The 20,506-nt window shown below is 48.0% G+C and overlaps 1 protein-coding gene across 2 annotated transcripts in view; it reads left to right on the top strand.

Moving 5' to 3' along the window:
* Positions 1 to 930: 930 nt before the first annotated feature.
* ABCB10 (ATP binding cassette subfamily B member 10) overlaps positions 931 to 20,506 on the top strand; it is a 34,346-nt gene continuing 14,770 nt past the window's right edge. The window contains exons 1-6 of one of the 2 annotated variants that reach the window (XM_027530398.1): positions 931 to 1,467; positions 11,215 to 11,415; positions 12,152 to 12,354; positions 17,187 to 17,321; positions 18,075 to 18,221; positions 19,336 to 19,471. In XM_027530398.1, the coding sequence (XP_027386199.1) occupies positions 984 to 1,467; positions 11,215 to 11,415; positions 12,152 to 12,354; positions 17,187 to 17,321; positions 18,075 to 18,221; positions 19,336 to 19,471 (1,306 nt within the window). In that variant the 5' untranslated portion in view covers positions 931 to 983. The remainder of the gene's footprint in view (positions 1,468 to 11,214; positions 11,416 to 12,151; positions 12,355 to 17,186; positions 17,322 to 18,074; positions 18,222 to 19,335; positions 19,472 to 20,506) is intronic. The other variant, XM_027530397.1, reaches the window with a different exon arrangement.

Genomic DNA, 20,506 nt, shown 5'->3' with positions numbered 1-20,506 from the left:
TGCAAACAAAGCTGCTAATTGCTTTATTTTGTAAACAAAACTCTGAGGGCTGAGATCAACGTGGGAGAGAGAGGTGGGCTGGCCCAAGTGCGGGGACAGATCCTTCATTTGAAATTTTGATACATTGTTCATTATGGACTTTTGCATTAATTTTGATTTTTTAAAAATTTGAACTAAAATATATTTATCTTGATTATTAACCTTTTTTTTCCCCCCGAAGCCATAAATATTGCAACTGAGGCAGTATTTCACTTTCACTGGCCTCATCCGAGTCCCAGCCTTTAAAATACTGACAGGTCAACAAAAAGCTACCCACATTTCCTAAAACATTATTCTTAGATAAGGACCAGGCCCTAGAGTACGGATGTCAGGGCGTGAAGTCCCTGCGTCCCGGTGGGTTTTGACCCTAATCTGGGCTTTCCGCACTCGGGTATTACACACCGCGTTCTGCCTGGTCTTACCGGGAGCCGGCGCACCCGGGCCACCTCTGCTCAGTGCACGTCTGTCCACCTTATGAGATGACCCCTCTCCTCTCAGAGCTACCCGAGTTTCACCCTCCGCCAAGCCCGCGAACACCAGTAGCCCTCTGCGGTCAGAAGCCGGGTACGTGTGATCGCTCCTGCGCTCTCCCACGCGCCCGCGTGACCAGAGGTGCGCGCCGCTCCCAGCTTCTTCCGAGCGGTCCAGGGGCGCGAAATGCGCCCTGCGGGGCAGTGCGCAAGCGCGGCGGCACATCGCGCTTTCTTCCGCTTCCTCCACCGCGGGGCTGGCGGCGCGCTGGCTCTGGGCCGCCCGGTTGGGGGCGCTGCCGACGGGCGCCGGAGACGGGCGGGGGCCCCCGGGGTGGTCGGGGCCGGACTCGGCGCCCCGGGGCGGGGCCGCGCGGGCGGGGATGGGGCGGGCGCGGGGGCGGCTAACCGGGCGGGCGAGCGGCGGCGAACGGAGGGGGCGGCGGACCGAGGCGCACGGTCGGACGCGGCGCCATGCGCGGTCCCCCGGCTTGGCCGCTGCGACTGCTCCTGAGGCGCGGCGCAGCCGCCCGCTCCCCCGAGACCAGGACGCTGTCGACGCACCCGGCGTTTGCGAGGCCTGGGGGCGTGGAGCCGGCGCTGCTCGCGGGTGACTGGGCCGCGCGAGCCCCGCGGCGGTGGGCGGGCGGGGGTCCCGGCGGCCCCGCGGGCGGCGCGGGCCTGGCGCGGCTCCTGGCGCTCTGGTCGCGGCACCCCGGGCTGTCTAGGTGCTGGGCGCTAGCCGGGCCCGTCGCCTCCAGGCTCCCGCGCTCAGCGCTCCCTGGCTGCTCGACCTTGGTCGCGCGGGCCGCGGGAGAGGCTTGGCGGCGCGGGCCGGCCTTGCCTGCGGCCGCGGCGACTCCCGGTCACGACCCGCTGCTGCGGCCCGCGGCGGCCAGGCGCTCGGAGGCGCAGAAGCTCCTGAGCCTGGCGCAGCCCGAGCGCCGGAGGCTGGCAGGTAGGGCCCTCCTCTCGGTCACCGGCGACCTTTCCCGTGCGAGGTCCGGGGCCGGCGAGAGGGGCACTGAGGGGGCGGCAGGGGGCCTGGGGCCATTGGAATCGGTGAAGAGGACAGGGTGCTTTTACCTGGGCGTCCTCCCTGGGGGTGCGGACGGAGCGCGCCTGCTGTAGCGGTGTGGATCCGCAGGTGCGCGGACAAGGTGTAGCATATTATACAAGTGGAGCGGCATCTCCTTGTTACAGTGATCAAGTCTTTCGCTTTGACTTTGCCAGTGTTCTCAAGTGACCTGGGTTGTTTGTTTGTTTTTACCCTGTCTTTGTAAAATTAATCGTAGACTCTAGTGAACTTACTTTGTAATATGCCCTTGCACTAAAAAAAAACACATACACATTATTTGCTTCAGATTAATTTCTTAAGCAGCCAACATTATTTTTACTCCGTGAAGCAAAACGATGTAAACCTGTCAGGTTTGTCCCGTTTTTGCCTCACTGAGTGGTAGGCAGGAAGTTACTAAGCTCTTCAGAAGAGTCAGCACTGGCTATGGTCAGTGATCGGTAAACTCTAGAAGGGTTGAGAAACTGCAGATCACAACCCAACTAAGTCTTAACTGAGTAATTTTAGAAAGTAAAAATGAATATTTTTAGAAACAAAATTCAGATTTTGTATAGTCTCAGTTTTAGCCATAAATGGAGAAATGTTTAAATGCAAAGTCCTTGTAAGATCGAAACGGTTTTGAGGTTTCTCCAAATCTTCATTTCTTTTAATAAGTATTGAGTCTTGTGTGCTAGGCCCTTGGGTTTCATTGGTGAGCAGAAGAAAACCTGGTTCTTGCTCCTGCTGGGGCTTGCAGTTTAGTAGGGGAGAGGCGTTGATGAAAAGATCATATGACTAGAGATAAAACTGCAGGTTTGATGAGGGTTGGGAAAGAGGGCTTGTAATGTTCTTAGACTTGAAGCAGGTGAGAATCCCACATTTTTTGTTACAAATCTGTTGCTTTAGGAAGGATAGTCCTAGAGAGTGATCTGTGATATAGGGCAGGCTGGTGTGGTAGAGGAGGGCAACAGAGTGGCAACATTTTACCTCTCACTGACTTTTACAGCTTAGTGGGTTCTTGGTATTACGGAGGTATAAAGAGAATAATGTTGTCACTTGGTTGTGCGTGTATTTTTGATGGAAAATTTTTTTCCTTGTTTCTCTTTTAAAAGAAAAACTTGAAGACTAGAAGTTCTCATTGGACTATGAGCTTCTTGGGAAAAGAGCTGTGTCTGCTTCATCTTTCTGTGTCTAGTCCTTAGCGTGTGTGTGGCACAGAATAGGGCACAGAGTGCCTTCAAAGAAGGAATAAGTGATGGTCCGACCAGGCCCAGGTGGAAACCTGAGTTTAGAAACCCTGAGCACTGCAGGGTGTGTTCATCATCTTCATATGTAATTAAAAATAAGTGTAGGAAATCCAGTTTTGTTTCTGAAATTTTAGATGTCAAGGAAGTTTTTAGGTATCAGGCTCAGGCTCTGTGGCGCCCACGCATTCTGGCCATGATAGGTGGCCCAACCCTGCCTCTGCGCATGGTCACGCTCCCTGTACCTTTGTACCTGTTCCTACATGTCCTGTCTGTTAGCCTGCTCAGAAGACAGCCTTTAAGGAAGCAAGAGCTGTACCTCCTTTTATTTTAAGAAAGGGAGCTAGTTAGATTTGCTGCCTTGAATAAGTGTGAATGTATAATTTGAGGGAGTAAGTCTTGGATTGGTACACTAATTTTTTCCCACCTTTCAAACAAATAATCTGCCTGCAATGCAGGAGACCCCAGTTTGATCCCTGGGATGGGAAGATCCCCTGGAGAAGGGAAAGGCTACCCACTCCAGTATTCTGGCCTGGAGAATTCCTTGGACTGTATAGTCCATGGGGTCACAAAGAGTCAGATAGGACTAAGTGACTTTCACTTTCACAACAAAATATATACATATTGTATTTAACAAGATGAAAGCTCCTTATAAGGACATAGGGTTGCCTCAAAAGACAATATACTATTGTCTATATACTATGTTGCAGCCACTCTGAATGTTGACATTTGTAAGATTGAGAGAACGTTGAGGGGGATCACCATTAATTTGTAACTTATCCTTGTAGGAGCAGCCTTAGATGTTGGCCCATCTCTTTGCAATGCTGGAAATAACGAGCACACGTGTGTGTGTGTGTGTGTGTGTGTGTGTGTGTGTATGTGTTTACTTTAAATCAAGAGGCTGAAAAACTGAATTGAAGAGAAGGAATTCCAATGTTTGTTAATTTTTAGAGAAAGGAATACAAAAATTCTTCTTCAGAAATTGAGCTATATGATTGAATAGCAGTGTTTTCATCTGTGTTCTGCAGTTTGCTGAACATGCTGCCTTAACTGTGTGACCAGAAAGCTTTGATCTTAAGTGATTTGTATCAGAAACTTTAAAAACAGGGTCTGCCGTCTGAGACGCCTGTAGGTATCTGCTGAAGACTGTCATGTCTATCTCTCTTCTGAAGGAACCACAGTCCTTGATGCGCCCCTTGGCCCTTCCTCCCTGTGTCTCTCTTTGTGTTGGAATTTGTAGATATCTTCCAACAGCTGTGGCCTACAAGGTTGCTCTGCAGTCATTTTTCACTGATAATTTGTCTTATCGTCTTGGTCACAGGAGTCTTAAAAGATGAAGGAGCTCACTGAGGAGCCCCTGTGGCTGATGGGATAAGAGGTAACTGGTCCGAGCTGTGCTCCCGGTCTGGCAGATAGAAGAGGCTGCTGGGGCGTCCAGTGAGTGGGAGGGTGGGAGCACCGTGCATGGAGTTGGGAGCTAGGAGTGAGCCCAGGGCCTGAAGGGGTAGTGGGATGACAATGATGGAGAGTCTTGGTGCAGTGGGCACCATGGAGATTGTCTTGCTCATAATTCCCAGGTGGAAAGAAAGAAAGTGAAAGTCACTCAGTTGTGTCTGACTCTTTGTGACCCCATGGACTGTCCATGGAGTTCTTTAGGCCAGAATACTGGAGTGGGTAGCCTTTCCCTTCTCCAAGGGATCTTCCCAACCCAGAGATTGAACCCAGGTCTCCTGGATTGCAGGCAGATTCTTTACCAGCTGAGCCACAAGGGAAGCCCAAGAATACTGGAGTGGGTAGCCTATCCCTTCGCCAGTAGATCTTCCTGACCCAGGTCTCCTGCATTGCAGGCAGATTCTTTACCAACTGAGCTATCAGGGAATATCAATATCCCAGGTGGGTCACTGGTCAAATGTGGAAGTTGCATGTCCAGCCCTCCACCCCCAAGCTGTTCACTGAAACATGGATAAGGACTTGTGTGGTTTGAGATGAGGACAGTTCTTAGAACCTGATGCCCACCAGGAGCTTTTGCTACATTCATAGTTGAATATTACAGAGCTAGACCATTAAGTGACCAGTATGAAGACACAGAGGAAACCAGTGGAGGTGGTAAGCAAGGAGAGGGCGAGGCACGCTTAGGATGGCTCATCCTGCAGCCCAGATCGGGAGTGAACAGTTCTCACAGGGATAGTGCTGGTGGTGCAGTGAGGCTGAACCTCAGAAACAAAATTGTTCCAGAAAGCCTGCAAGTGTATTTGCTTCGGAAATAACCACGTTTCAGAGAAAACCTGAACATCCTGTAGCTGTGCTGTGAAACGTGCTAGTCGGAATTGATTCAAGAGTGAAATACCAGATATTGAAGGGACTTAGTATGGGGAAAAAATGTGAATTTTCTTCACGTTTTAATGTTCATTGATGACTAATACTTTGGATATATTGGATCAAATAAAATATGTTATTAAATTAATATTACCTGTTTCTTTTTAATGTGGCACCTAGAAGATTTTAAGTTCTATGGGCAGCTCGCATGGCATGTGTGCTGGACAGAAGTGCCAGCCATGGGCAGCCCCATTGTGGTTACTGCAGCACAGATGCCAGGTCTGTCACTTGCACTCTGGCCTTGCCCAGACCTTTGTCTCCAGGTCACTCCACAGCCTCAGAGGCTTCCTCAGCGCCCCACTTCCTGCTGCCTGTCGGCCCTTCTACCTCTTGCCTTGTCCAGCTTAGCTACTTGCCAGGCTCCTTCACTTCAGCCTCTCACCTGCCCGGGCCCTCTACTCCTGTGTTCTCTGTGGACACTGAAAACTCCTTTCCTCCTCTGTCCCTCCTCTCAGAGAGTGGGACACAGCTGGCAGGGGCACCGGTCAGTCCTGACTACTTGCGGTGCCAGCTGTAATATAGATACTGTGTGTGTGTGCTCAGTCGTGTCTGACTCTTTGCGACCCTATGGACTGTAGCCCACCAGGCTCCTCTGTCCATGGGATTTTCCAGGCAAGAATATTGCAGTGGGTTGCCATTTCCTTTGCCAGGGGATCTTCCAACCCAGGGATCTCCCAGTGGCAGGTGGATTCTTTACCACTAGCGCAAGCTAGGAAGCCTAGTATGTTGATAGATAATAGTGGATACTTATCATTGACTTAGCTTCCCTGGTGGCTCAGATGGTAAAGCGTCTGCCTGCAATGCGGAAGACCTGGGTTCGATCCCTGGGTCGGGAAGATCCCCTGGAGAAGGAAATGGCAACCCACTCCAGTATTCTTGCCTGGAAAATTCCATGGACCGAGGAGCCTGGTAGGCTACAGTCCATGGGGTTGCAAAGAGTCGGACATGACTGAGCAACTTCACTTCACTTCACTTCATCGTTGACTGGATACTGACACTGGGCTGGAGACATCATGTCTGTGTGTCATTTCTCACACTTCCTTGAGGGAAAGGTTATTTTTATTGCCACCTTCTAGATGAATAAACTGAGGTGCAGAGAGTTTGAATGACTCAGTCGAGGTCAGACAGCTAGATGACAGCTAGGGCACTCATCCTGTCAGTCCCAACTTCAGAACTCCCCACGTCTCCCCAAATCTCAGGTCCTGTGGAGTCTAGCTCTTCAGAATGTTTGCATTCATTGTCACCATCCTATCCCCGCTGCCCCTCCTCCCCACTTCACCTTAGTTCCCCTCTTGCCTGGAGCAGGGCAGCCTCAGGTCCTTTCATTTCACTCTACAGCCGGAATGAGTCATTTAAAATACTGTCTCAGGAACACATGTATACCTGTGGCGGATTCATTTCGATATTTGGCAAAACTAACACAATATTGTAAAGTTTAAAAATAAAAATAAAATAAAATACTGTCTCGCTACCCAGCCTGAGGCCCTGTTAGGCCTGCCTTGCTGCAGCGGCCCTGTTCTCTGAGAGCCTGGAGCCTCCTACCTTTTCTCTGCACCACAGTCCCCACATCAACATTATCCGGCAGCGGCAGCCTTTCTGCTCCCTGGCTGGCCTCACCCTCCCCAGCAGAGGTCCTTGCTGTTTTCTCAGCTTGGCTGTGGGAAGATGAAGAAGACAGATTTTTGTCTCAGAATATGGTTCTGCAGTAGATGAACTGGGTGACCTTGTGCAAGCTCCCTCTAAATGCTTGAGTTTTTCTCTGGAAAATGAGGATGGTGAGAGCATTGTTGGAGGAGACAGTGCGTAGCAAATGCTTCAGATAGTGGTGGGTAGTTAGTGCCTTAGTCCGTGAGTGACATGGGGCTTGCTGCACCTGCCTAGCTCCGTGGGCAGATGAGTCCTTAAAAGCGCTGTCCTGTGTCTAGCGTAGACAGGCTGTACAACCTTTGCCGCCCCCAGACCTGCCGGTCCAGGACCTGGGTACTGGCCACTGCCCTTCTCCGAGCAGCCTGCCTTTCAGGTTTTCCTTCTTTCTTTACAAGGAGATTGCTCTCATTCTTTGAATGCCATGACTGGATAGACTTAGGGTAACAGAAAAATGCTTGAAAATACTTAAGAGACAGTAACAGTCAAGCAAGGAAGAGGAGTAAGCAAATGCTGAATGAACCATGGGAAAAGATGGAGACTATCCAGAAGGATTGTGGTTTATTTGGCTCATCCGGTCTGGGGAAGAATCAGAGACGATAGCTGTGGTGCAAATACATGATTCATGAATGTCAGAGATGGTGTTGTTTAGTAAAACCTTAACAGAAATCCAGCTAACCCAAAGCAGAATTTTTTTTTTACTTTGTATACATTTAACTTGTAGAAGATCCAACAAGTCCATCCTAAAGGAAATCAGTCCTGAATATTCATTAGAAGGACTGATGCTGAAGCTGAAACTCCAATACTTTGGCCACCTGATGCAAATAACTGACTCATTTGAAAAGACCCTGATGCTGGGAAAGATTGAAGGTGGGAGGAGAAGGGGACGACCGAGGGTGAGATGGTTGGATGATATCACCGACTTAATGGACATGGTTTTGAGTAAACTCCAGGAGTTGGTGATGTACAGGGAGGCCTGACGTGCTGCAGTCCATGGGACTGCAAAGAGTCGGACACGACTGAGCGACTGAACTAAACTGAACTTGTAGAAGAAAGAGGCAAATGGCAATAATAATTTTTTTTTATTTAAAAGGGAGATCCTGAAACGATTTTTTTTAAGGTTGATTATTTTGGCTTTGCTGGATCTTTGTTCCTGCGAGTGGGCTTTCTCTAGTTTCCGCACGTGGGGCTACTGTCTAATTGTGGTGCAAGGACTGCTCATCACAGTGGCTTCTTGTGGAGCACAGACTCCAGGCTTCAGCAGCTGCGGCCCGTGGGTTTAGTTGCCTTGCTGCATGTGGAATTAGTTTCCCGAACACCATGTCACCTGCATTGGCAGGTGGATTCTTAACCACTGGACCACCAGGAAGTCCCTAGAACAAATTTTAATTCAGCCAAATTCCTTTCTTTTTGTAATCATTACATTACTATGTAAGAACTAGTGTGTGTTCATGCTGTGCAGGCTCTTATTTGGAATCATAACTGAATTTGAAAACTAGAGGCGGGAGGGAGAGATGAACCCTGGTAGCACTTTGCATATACGTTACACTTAGGGAAGTATTTGCCAAAGGGAAGAAACAGACTAGAGAGACTACCTGCTGATGACAGATGAAACAGGCCTTCCGGGTTAATTCCTGGGTTGCCAGGACACTGGTTTCTGTGGCCGTGCCCTGCAGAACCTGAGCTACACATGCTCCCGGGACCCTTGGGCTTTCAGTCCTCTGAGCACAGCTATCAGGAACACAGAGTTTTGAAACAAGATCCTGAGTCTTACACCAAGATAAAATGGCACTTGGCCAGGTTTATATTATGCAGTCAGGCATGAGGGTTTCCTGGCTCCTGTAAAGGAGTCATTTCCACATGGACTTTCTGAGCTACCTACCAGATCTTATATTTCTCCTTAGGCTGTTGTTGAACTTTTACATGCTTTTCTTTCCCTCCTTTGCCAAAGTTCAGTTTGTTCATTCATCCAGCCAGTATTTATTGAGCTTGTACTATATGCCTATCCCTGTAGGCAGTCAGGATATAACAGTGAACAAAATAGAAATCTTTTCTCCTAATGGAAAGATACAGTAGATCAGTGAAACTTCCCAAAGGCTGGGAAATGGTGGAAAGAGAATGAAAGGTGTGTCAGGGTTTGTATTATAGATGGGGTTGCAAAGCAGGCCTCCTTTGAGGGGAGGTGTTAGAAGACCCCCAGGAGGGAGAGAGTATGGGCAGTATTCCTGACTTAACAAGCTCATATTTCTCCTAGGGCTGTTTGCCAGCTGAACTACCGATTGGCAGAGTTTGCTCTTAACTCTTTGTATTAACGTTTTGTAAAAGTGAAGTCTTTCACCGAAGTGTTAGCTTTAGGCAAGACATAGAGAAGCTATTTGCAGGGTGTTGGGAGCACCCATCCCCCACACTGTGTCCACTTAGGGGCTTCGCCATTGACTGATCAGTGATGGTGCTAGCAGTGGGGGTGGGGGGGGGGGTCAGGAGATATAGAGGGAGCCCCGGGAGGACTGAACTTGGAAGGTTCACAGTGGCATACATATGCACCCTGCCCCAGTCACCTGGTGCCACTCTACAGAAGGAATCTGTTACTTGTTTGTTACTTCCCTGGAGATGTTTTGTGCACGCGTGCATGCTAAGTCGCTTCAGTCACATCTGACTCTTTGCAACCCTGTGGACCGTAGCCCACTAGGCTCTTCTGCCCATGGGATTCTCCAGGCAAGAATACTGGAGTGGGTTGCCATGCCCTCTACCAGGGGATTTGTCTGATCCAGGGATCGAAACCTGCGTCTCTTATGTCTCCTGCATTGGCAGGCGGATTCTTTACCACTAGCGCTGCCTGGGAAGTTCTTTGACCATGGCTCAGCTGTAAACGTAAACATGTGGATGTGTGTGTTTATTTTTGAAAGGTCATTGGGTGTGTCAGTTTAGGGCCTCCAACAAGCAGATGTCAGAACAGAATTAGATGTATAAGAGATCTACTGAGGTGAACACATGTGAGAGATAAGGCCAAAGGAAGTAGGAGTAGGTGGGCAGAGTCTTTGGTCACAATGCAGGTCTGAAACCATGATCCTCCTTGAAAGCTTCTATTTACTTTCTTAAACTGGATGCCAGTGGAGAGGTACCAGGTGTACATTGCAGACATAAGAATTTCTAGGGTTGTTTTGTGCCTACCTGAACTTAAGAACCAACTAGCAAAAAAGCCCCACAAACATTTGTGTCCTTGGCTTTTCTTGATAACAGTGTGTCGTAGTGGATTGCCTCATGTTGCTTTCCATAGAGTCACCTCATTGTTTTTAATGGCTGCATAATATGTATAAAATACATGTTCCATGATTGACTTAACTTTTCTTCACTGAGGAATGTTTGGAGTATTTTGAATCTTTTGTTGGTATAAGCAATGCCTTAATGAACACCCTTGAGTGTACCTTTTTTTTTGCATACACATATGGGAGTGTATTTACACATTAGAGATAGAATTGGTGGACAAAAGGGAGTGTGCAGTTACATTTTGACCAGTAGGATGTCATCACCTTCCACTGCAACTGTACCAGTCTGCATAGCTACTAACAGTGTAAATGCCGCTTCCTTGCAGCTTCACTAACAGGGTGTTGTCAGACTCTGAGCTTTGCCATCCAGTAGATGAAAAATGATACATCTTTGTGGTTAAATTTGCATTCCTTATTATGAATGTAGTTATCTGTGACACATGCTGTTCCTAATTGGATTTTCTCAGTATTTTCTTTTCTGAAAGGATTCTGTGCTTTTGTCTTTTTTTAAGGAGTGTAAACAGTTGTGTTCTTGCCTATTTTTATAATCGTGGTGATACTCTGGTACTTTATTTCCCAAAGCAGTCATATTAAGAAGGAAGGTATCACATATGTAGTAGATGCCCATACCTGCTTTCCATAGCCTACAGTCTTGTGAAATATTAGACATAATCAAGAGCTTTACCTGCATAGTTTGATCTTCAAGCTAAGATACAGTTAGATGCCAAGGAATAACTACGTATAGCATGAATGTAGGAAAAATGTCATCTGAGTGGAACCCCTAGATCAAGAGGCAGGAGGGAGACCAGAGTGGATTTTTGTGGTTAGCTCTCAGTTACTGCTGGGGAAGAAGAGAGGAACAGACCAGGGTGAAGCCAGGTCGTCTGGTCTGGATACTTGGGTAGGATTAGTGCCCTCTACAGACACCCTGCCTGATATGGCCCCAGAACCAGATCTGGCTCTCCTCTTTAGTCAGGGGTCCAGGAGCTAAAGGGAGGAGACTCCCAGCCTCTGAGCATCACACGCTCTGAAAAGTTTATTCGGGAAAGAAGCTGATGAACTCAGCGCCCTATTCCTTGGGCAAAGCACCGATGAACCGGAGAGTTGCTTGTGTTTTCCAGCTGCAGTTGGGTTTCTGGCGGTGTCCAGTGTCATCACCATGTCCGCCCCCTTCTTCCTGGGGAAGATCATTGACGTCATCTACACAAACCCCTCTGCAGACTGCAGCTCCAGCCTGACTCGCCTCTGCCTGGCGCTCGGAGGCGTGTTCCTGTGTGGTGCCGCAGCCAATGCCGTCCGTGTCTACCTCATGCAGACGTCAGGTGCCAGGACCCTGCTCCTGGGCGGCCTGGGTGGGGCGGGTCTCGTGGGATCCCTGTGCTCTGGCCCCGCCCCCCAGGTTGGGGATCGTGGTAGACAAGGGACTCTGTGCTCACCCCTCCTCTCCCAGCATTAGAGCTCAGTTGCCTGTGTGCCTCCAGGAGTTTGGGTGGTGGTGCGCAGCCGCTGAGCTGCCCGCGCGGGGCAGCCCCTGCACGTGGCGATGGGTGATGCTGCTAAGTAGCGCTGTATGTTCCCTGGATACCCTTTCTGTCCCTTCCTTCTCTCCATCCCCGCTGAGCTGCCCTCGGGGGCAGCCCCTGCCCTTGGTGTTGGGTGATGCTGCTCAGTGTTGCTGTGAGGCCTGTTAGTTGATAGGCAGTGACACCACCATGGTGACAGAGCCTGGGACACCCGACTCCACGTCGATGGCTGGCCGTTTAGCTGATAAACTGTAGATAATTAACCAGATCTTGACATTTGAAAGTTCAATCCAGGAAAGGATTGTGAAAGAGAAGCAGCATTAGGCTGTGAGAAGTTAGTGTGATAAAAGTGTAGACTCCACTGTTGATCACTGTGCTCTGTCATTGGCCGCATGGCCCGTGGTCACTACGGGGAGCTCTGCGCTGGCCAGCAGCGCATGCGCGTGGCTGTGTCTGGTCTCCCACCAGGCCAGTACTTGGGCAGCTGCAGGTATGCAGCTGAGCCCCCACTGATGCAGCTTCTTTTGCCTTGCAGGTCAGCGCATCGTGAATAGGTTGAGGGCTTCTCTCTTCTCCTCAGTGCTGAAGCAGGAGGTGGCTTTCTTTGACAAGACACGCACAGGAGAACTGATCAACCGTCTGTCCGCAGACGCAGCCCTCCTGGGGCGCTCAGTGACGGAGAACCTCTCAGATGGCCTCAGGGCTGGAGCGCAGGCCTCTGTTGGCATCGGCATGATGGTACGTCCCTCAGCTGCTGTGTCCCGTCCGAGCACCCTGGCAGGGTGAGCCGCACTCCGGTGAGCTGTGCTTAGTACTGTGCCGAGGCCTTGGGGACCCGGGGCCATTGACTTGTTGGCACCTGAACCTTCACTTCTTATCTGGAGAACAGACTGTGGCTTTTACAAAAGCCCTGTTGCCTGGGTTCTAAGAACGTGTGAGGGTGGGAATGAGCCCAGGTAGGAAGAGCCCTGGGTGCCGAGTGCTGGACCGAGGAGGAGCACTAGTCTGTCAGTCTGTCCAGCCATCTGTCCTCAAAGGCAGGAAACTACTACTGTCAGTCATCTCTACAGGACCTGAGGGTTGTCCCTGTCCTCCTCCTGTCAGGAGCAGGATGGGCTCCCTCTGCACAGACAGGCAGCTCTGCAATCATTTACCCTCTCCACCCATCACATCTGTTTCTCCTTAGCTGCGGACTGGAGCCCCTCACATCTGCTTGCCTCCATTCATACCAGGTGTCTGAAGACACACCTTCTCCTGTGGCCAGGACAAACGTAGTGGGGCCACGTGTGCAACTTAAATTTTCTAGTTATTGTTGTTCAGTCGCCAAGCAGTGTCTGACTCTTTGTACATGGACTGCAGTACACCAGGCCTCCCTGTCCCTCACCATCTCCCGGAGTTTGCCCAAGTTCATATCCATTGAATCAGTGATGCCATCCAACCATCTCATCCTCTGTCACCCTCCTTCCCTCCTGCCTTCAATCTTTCCCAGCACCAGGGTCTTTTCCAGTGAGTTGGCCACAGTATTCACATCAGGTGGCCAAAGTATTGCAGCATCAGCTTCAGCATCAGTCCTTCCAATGAATACTCAGAGTTGATTTCCTTTAGGATTGACTGGTTGGATCTCCTTGCAGTCCACAGGACTCTCAAGAGTCTTCTCCAGCACCACAGTTCGAAAGCATCAGTTCTTCAGTGTTCTACCTTCTTTACGGTCCAACTTTCACATCCATATATGACTACTGGGAAGACCATACATACCCTTGACTATATGGACCTTTATATATAAAGTGATATCTATGCTTTTTAATATACTGTCTAGGTTTGTCATAACTTTCCTCCCAAGAAGCAATTGTCTTCTAATTTCATGGCTGCAGTCACCATCCTCAGTGATTTTAGAGCCTAAGAAGAGGAAATATGGCACTGCTTCCACCTTTCCCCCTTTTATTGGCCATGAAATGATGGGACTGGATGTCATGATCTTAGGTTTTTTTTAATATAGAGTTTTAAGCCTGCTTTTTCACTCTCTTCTTTCACCCTCATCAAGAGGGTCTTTTAATTCCTCGCTTTCTGCCATTAAAGTGGTATCATCTGCATATCTGAAGTTGTTGATCTTTCTCCACTAGCCACATTTCCAAAAGGAAAAAGAGGAAATTCAATAGCAGTCTAGTGGTTAAGACTTCACCCTTTCACTGCTGAGGGCCTAGGTTCAATCCTGCAAGCTGTGTGGAGTAGCCAAAACAGTTTTTTAATAAAACAGAAAGAAAGGTGAAATGAGATTAATTTTGATAATAATTTTACTTAACTCAATATAAACAAAGTATTATCAATTCAACATGTATTTAATATAAAAATTATTAATCAAATATTTTTCATATTCAGTTCAGTTCAGTCTCTCAGTCATGTCTGACTCTTTGCAACCCCATGAGTCACAGCACGCCAGGCCTCCCTGTCCATCACCAACTCCCGGAGTTCACTCAGACTCACGTCCATCGAGTCAGTGATGCCATCCAGCCATCTCATCCTCTGTCGTCCCCTTCTCCTCCTGCCCCCAATCCCTCCCAGCGTCAGAGTCTTTTCCAATGAGTCAACTCTTTGCATGAGGTGGCCAAAGTACTGGAGTTTCAGCTTTAGCATCATTCCTTCCAAAGAAATCCCAGGGTTGATCTCCTTCAGAATGGACTGGTTGGATCTCCTTGCAGTCCAAGGGACACTCAAGAGTCTTCTCCAACACCACAGTTCAAAAGCATCAACTCTTCGGTGCTCAGCTTTCTTCACAGTCCAACTTTCACATCCATACATGACCACTGGAAAAACCATAGCCTTGACTAGACGGACCTTTGTTGAATCCTAATATGAAAAATGTCTCTATATTGAAAAGCAGAGACACTTTTCATATTAGGATTCTAAAATATACTGTATATTTTATACTTACAGAACATCTAAGTCTGGAAGCTTTCACTGGAAATAATCAGTATTTAGATTTTGTAAAATTTGTGGTTGAAAAGCACACACCAAAATCTCCAGACATACTTAAAACTTTATTGGTAACTGAATAGAAATGGAATATCAGGTTTTAAAATTTAGTTTTAGTTAAAGTTAAAATTTAAAGTGTAGTTCCCTAGCACACTGACCACCTCTCAGGTGACCAGTAGCCATCAATGCTGTCATCTTGGTGCAGTTCTAGACCCTAGAATGAAGACTGTGGCTGATTTTTCCTCATAGGTGGAAAAGCTGAAGTTTCTGACCAGTGTCCCAGAGAGCATTCAGTCTGGAGCAGAAGGCTGTGTTGCCAGAGTGAGCCTGTAAGGTCTACCATACAGAATGGAAGACAGCTTTGAAATCTTGTGTACACTCAGCCAAGAGAGAAGCAAAGCTCTGGGAGAAGGCCCTCCTGTACTAAATAAAGCACCGTTTCCAGATATTAATAGTCTGGGGCTCAGGAAGAGTAGCAGTTGAAGGACAGGGCGTCAGAGGGGGCCTGTCTCAGTACCTTGAGCTGCATAACAGTACCACGAGTGGGGACTCAAACGGCAGAAGTGTATTTCCCGCAGCTCTGGACTCTGGGAGTCCAAGGTCGAGGTGCTGAGAAAGGAGGTTCGTTCTGAGGCCGCTTCCCTTGGCTTGCGTGCAGCCACCCTCTCACTGCGAGCTCTGTTCACGTGGCCTTTCGCCTGTGCTTGTGTGGAGAGAGCCGGCTACTCTCTTAAAAAGACAGGATCAGGGCCCTCACCCGTATAACCGCATTTTACCTTAATTCCTTCCTTAGAGGCTCCATCCACATCCAGCCCCGTGGGGGTGTAAGGCCTGTGAGTTCTGGGGGGACACAGATGCTCAGCTGGAGAAGGCAACGGCAGCCCACTCGAGTACTCTTGGCTGGCAAATCTCATGGATGGAGGAGCCTGGTAGGCTGCAGTCCATGGGGTTGCTAGGAGTCGGACACGACTGAGCGACTTCACTTTCACTTTTCACTTTCATGCATTGGAGAAGGAAATGGCAACCCACTCCAGTGTTCTTGTCTGGAGAATCCCAGGGATGGGGGAGCCTGGTGGGCTGCCATCTATGGGGTCGCACAGAGTCGGACACGACTGAAGCGACTTAGCAGCAGCAGCAGCAGCAGATGCTCAGCTTATAGCAGGGCCTCGTGAGGATGCATGCCCTGGGATCTGGCCTTTAGCTCTGGAGGGACTGACATATCCATTCTTTCTCATGGGTCCCTGGACCCAACTATGGTAAGCCTGCTTCCAAGAACCTAATGATGTCTGTACCATACTGTCAGTTTAGTAGTTTACATGTGGGGTCTTCCTCCCACCATTGAGATGTGTGTTCCTGATTCTGCAGCACTCCTTTCCGTGACAGCACCTGCCTCATCCTTCAGAAGGTTATCTCTAAGCATGGAACTGGAGCACAGGGAGGGAGGGTCCTGAGACCATCCCCAGGCTCAGGGACAGCAAGGGGTGTTCCTGCCCTGTCGTGCAGACAGCTTGCCTGGGCTGTGTTGTGTTCAGACCTACTCGATTGCCTCACTGCTCCACCTGTGTCCTGCAGGCCACTGACACCCCAGTGCCTGCTTGTCTGTTCAGGGTGGCCCGTCCCCAGAGGTCAAGGTACTGAGCTCATTGCTGCCTCAGAGCCTCAAGACCACGGGGCACTCCGGGCTCTCTCTCTCTCTGTCTCCCCTGTTTTCTCCCTGACTCCCACCTCCCTCTTGCCTTAGACGGAACTCCCCGTGAGTCAGTTACCTCCAGGTGCCTAGGACAGTGTCTGCTGCCTGTAGACCTTAGGTGCTCAGTTGTTGAATGAGTAAACAAGTGAATGATTGCTTGATCCATCCTTCACTTTACATTTCAGTCTGCAGCTTTCCCCAGCATTTTAAGAGAGTCTTCCACTGATGATACTATTTTATAATGAATAATGATGCTAATACCATTTAAAATATAACCACCTAATTGCAGGCTTGGCTATAGGAAAACCCTATTGTGTTCCTTACTCTTTGGGCAACTCCAGTTGTTAGGAGACTCCTTTTGTTGAGTCCAGATCCATTTGCCTGAGATTCCAGTCCTGTGAGCTGTGGAAACAGCTCTAACTTGGTTGTCACACCTCTGCAAGTCCTCCTTCAACTTTGTCACGTGATGTGGGGATTTTTGGTCTTGCTGCCATCTGAGTCATCTCAGGGAGACATTGCTCTGGTTGTTCAGAAGCCCTGATGCAGACTTGAATACAGAACTCCTGGTGTGGTCTGGCCAGCATGGAGCAGAAGGGGTCTCCTTCCTCCGTCCCCACTGCTCTGTTGAGTAGTGTGGTCTGATTTGCATAGCACTGGCCCAGCGTTGCGCCGGTGGTGGTACAGCATTGCAGGGCAAAGGGCCTTCACAGCCTCAGAGGCTGTCTATCATGTTACTCCCGCATGGCGGCTGAATATTCGTGGGGCTTTGTGAAGACCGAGAATGTCTGAAAAGTTCTACCAAACAGCACCTTTAGGCCTACCTGTTAATTTAAACATACACATGTTTACAGTGGGCAGTGAGAGTATCTTGCTACTCTTTGTAACACGTATGTTTTGGGTTTTTTGACAGTTTTTTGTCTCCCCTAAACTGGCCACTTTTGTTTTGAGTGTGGTGCCTCCAGTATCCATCATTGCTGTGCTTTATGGCCGATACCTACGGAAACTAACCAAAGTCACTCAGGACTCCCTGGCACAAGCCACTCAGGTAAAGGCCCCTCCCTGGTTGTGGTCTCCACTTGGATGAACTCAGAGCCAGGTTATCAGTGGGCAGACCCTAAAGAATGTGTTTAACCTTTCCAAAACGTACGTCCTTTTCCTCGTGTTAGCCCTGCAGATCCTGGAACCCAAAGTACTCTGCGTTCTAGACTCAATTTCTACCCACACCTCAGCACTGATCCCACTTAACTGCATCATATGAACTTATGTCTCTGTTTTTTGTAGGATGAAAAGGCTAATCATATTCTGAAAATAGTTGTTCTGGATGATACTCTATCCTTTATTAACAATAAATGGAACTTTGTAGTGCTGTCCTTGTGATGCTGTCCAGTTTTGTCTTTTTTAAAAATTAAAAATAATCATTGTATTTTCATTATAAAAACCATGCATATTTATGAAAATAAAATTTTGAGAAATATAAGGAGAAAAAATGCATAATCCTAGCTCCGAATGGATGTTATTAACATTTTGGAGTCTATCTTTTTTATCTTATCTTTCTCACTGCATAAAAATATATTTATCTGCCAACCTTCTCACTTATTTTTCTATCTACCTATATATATGATGTGTGTATGTATGGATACATATTTGTTTCCAAAAGCAGGATTCTTCACATACTCTGCTTTGTAGTCTGTTTTTCACTTAGTTGCATATGACAAGCAGTTTTCTGTTGATAGTATCTTAAACATGAAAACCACATTTTAATTTTGCTTCCCCTGAAATGTTTGTATTATTCTCCCAGCTAGCTGAGGAACGTATTGGAAACATAAGAACTGTTCGAGCTTTTGGGAAAGAAATGACTGAAATAGAGAAATACACCAGCAAAGTGGACCATGTGATGCAATTAGCAAGGAAAGAGGCATTTGCTCGGGCTGGCTTCTTTGGAGCAGTAAGTTGATTATTTTGGAAAGAATGAAAAGTGTAGACGTGATCAGGAGAGATTTGTATTGGATGATTTTATTTATTCTATGTATGGCTCTTGCCATACATAGAAAATACTTCCCTTCTCTCTCAGAACTAAGAATTACCATTCTTAAAAATATTTTGGTGAAGGAGGGGGAAAACAAGTAAATGTAATTAAAGGAAAGGTGGTGAGATCAAAACTGTGGATCAGGCCCTGATTCAGAGTATGGTCCAGACCGGGCACATCAGCTTCACTTGGAACCTGGTTAGACACGCAGATCCCCAGCTCCACAAAACTCTTAGAATGGGGCTGACGATCTGTCCTTTAGCCCCAGGTCATTCTGGTGTAGGCAGTTTTAAACCCACTGAGGATTAGCCAAAATAATCTCAGTGTGTTCCAGAAAGGGTTATAAGAAAGTTGACCACATTGATCACAAGGAACTCACGTAGGACACCGAGCTAGAAAATCACCATGATGGCAGAGTCACGATACTTTCAAAGTGGAAAGATGGTAGAGGTGATTCAGTGATGGCCGTAACTGAACAGACAGGAAGCCCTGAGGAGGCACACTTACACACTATGTACATAATGCACATCAGAGCAGATAAGTCCGGTATCTTATCTGGCTTCTCAGTGCAGCCTGCCCAGCCCACCATGGTAGAATACGTCAGTTTCTTCCACTTAGGGGAGGCATCCTTAATATCATTTTTTTTCCTTTGCAAATTGATTAGATTGAGTAAAATAGGAGTCTGATGGGTAGCTTAGTATCTAGGTTTCCATGTTTATGAGATTATTTCCTTCAATATTATGATATTTCAAAAATATTTTTGAAGGACTTAACCTGACTTTTCAGCAGTTAAAATTCCATGCTTCCATTGCAGGAGGCAGAGATTTGATCCCTGGTCAGAGAACTAAAATCCCATATGCTGTGCAGTACAGCCGAAAAAAAAGAAAGGATTTTAAAATTCAGATTAAAATGTATTTTGGGAAAATCTTGCCTGATGGTTAAATGCATAAAGGAAATCCTGCACAGTGTGAATGCTTTTTGCATTTGGGGTCTTTGGTTCTCACCTGACTTCTGTGTTTTCTTCCCTTAACAGACTGGGCTCTCTGGGAACCTGATCGTGCTTTCTGTCCTGTACAAAGGAGGGCTGCTGATGGGCAGTGCCCACATGACAGTGGGCGAACTCTCCTCCTTCCTCATGTATGCTTTCTGGGTTGGAGTAAGCGTCGGAGGTATATAATTTAAATAGGCTTGGGGAATTAATGAAAAATCAGGTTATAGTTTCCGAAATGAAAACTTAACTTTCCCATTATTCCACCACTCATCAGTTAACTAACTGCAAAATCATTTCCTAGAATGTTACTCCAACCTGACTTGGAAGGACAGAATAAAGACGAGTGTGATCCTCCCTGGGTTGAGAGGTGTTAGATTTTTGCAGGCCCCCTGCCCCCACGAGCTCACAGAGCACAGGGTCTCAGTGGATCTGTTCCCAGCCAGCATGCAGGGCAACCTGTTCCCTTTCATTGTAGCATGGATGCTGGGGAGGAAGGATGGTATGTGCAGGAACCTCATCCTCTGATGGTGATGCTTTTATGATGGGCAGGTTGCTGGCGGGGAGAAGCCAAGCATGTTCAAAACTAGTGAACAATCCAAAATAGAAGTGATAAAGTCCACGAGACACAGTTGCTTGCTTTTGTAAAGAGTCTCTCAGAGCCCTGCTTTCCTTGTCCACCCCTGAGTGAAGGGAAGCAAGCTCCTTGGAGGCAGAACTGTGTGGAGTCTGCAAAGCCCCAGCCAACCTGGAGCAAATGATTTCCTGCTTTTTGTTTTCCTTCCTTTCTTTGAAAACCAAGATGGAAAGGTTAGATCAACAGCCTCAAGTCTGGTTAAAGGAGCTCAGGTATCCCGCAGGGTCACCTCAACTTTTTGTTTTCAGGGTTCCAGAGTTTTCTCCTGGTTAAAGGAGAGGCTTTTCCTTAGACATCCGCAGGCAAGTAAGGATATTTTCTGGACTGAGAGTTCCAGAGATCTATTTAAAATAACATTTTCCTTCTTCTGGCTGGTCTTGAAGAAAAATCTGATCCAAGATGTTTCTGGTGCTGAGTGACTTGCGAGACAAGCCCAGTTCAGGATGCTGGAGCGATGATAGTCTTGCTTCTTTCTTTGCATCCCTGGGGTTGGGTCTGACGGGCTCAGGGTTGCATACCGTGTGGTCATGTTCCCCACTCCGAACAGATCTGCTGGCCACCACCTGCCCTCTCTGTGAG

This window comes from Bos indicus x Bos taurus, chromosome 28, assembly GCF_003369695.1.
Source record: "Bos indicus x Bos taurus breed Angus x Brahman F1 hybrid chromosome 28, Bos_hybrid_MaternalHap_v2.0, whole genome shotgun sequence".
NCBI lineage: Eukaryota > Metazoa > Chordata > Mammalia > Artiodactyla > Bovidae > Bos > Bos indicus x Bos taurus.
The sequence above is the reverse complement of the archived record's forward strand: the minus strand, read 5'-3'. Positions and strand labels throughout refer to the sequence as shown.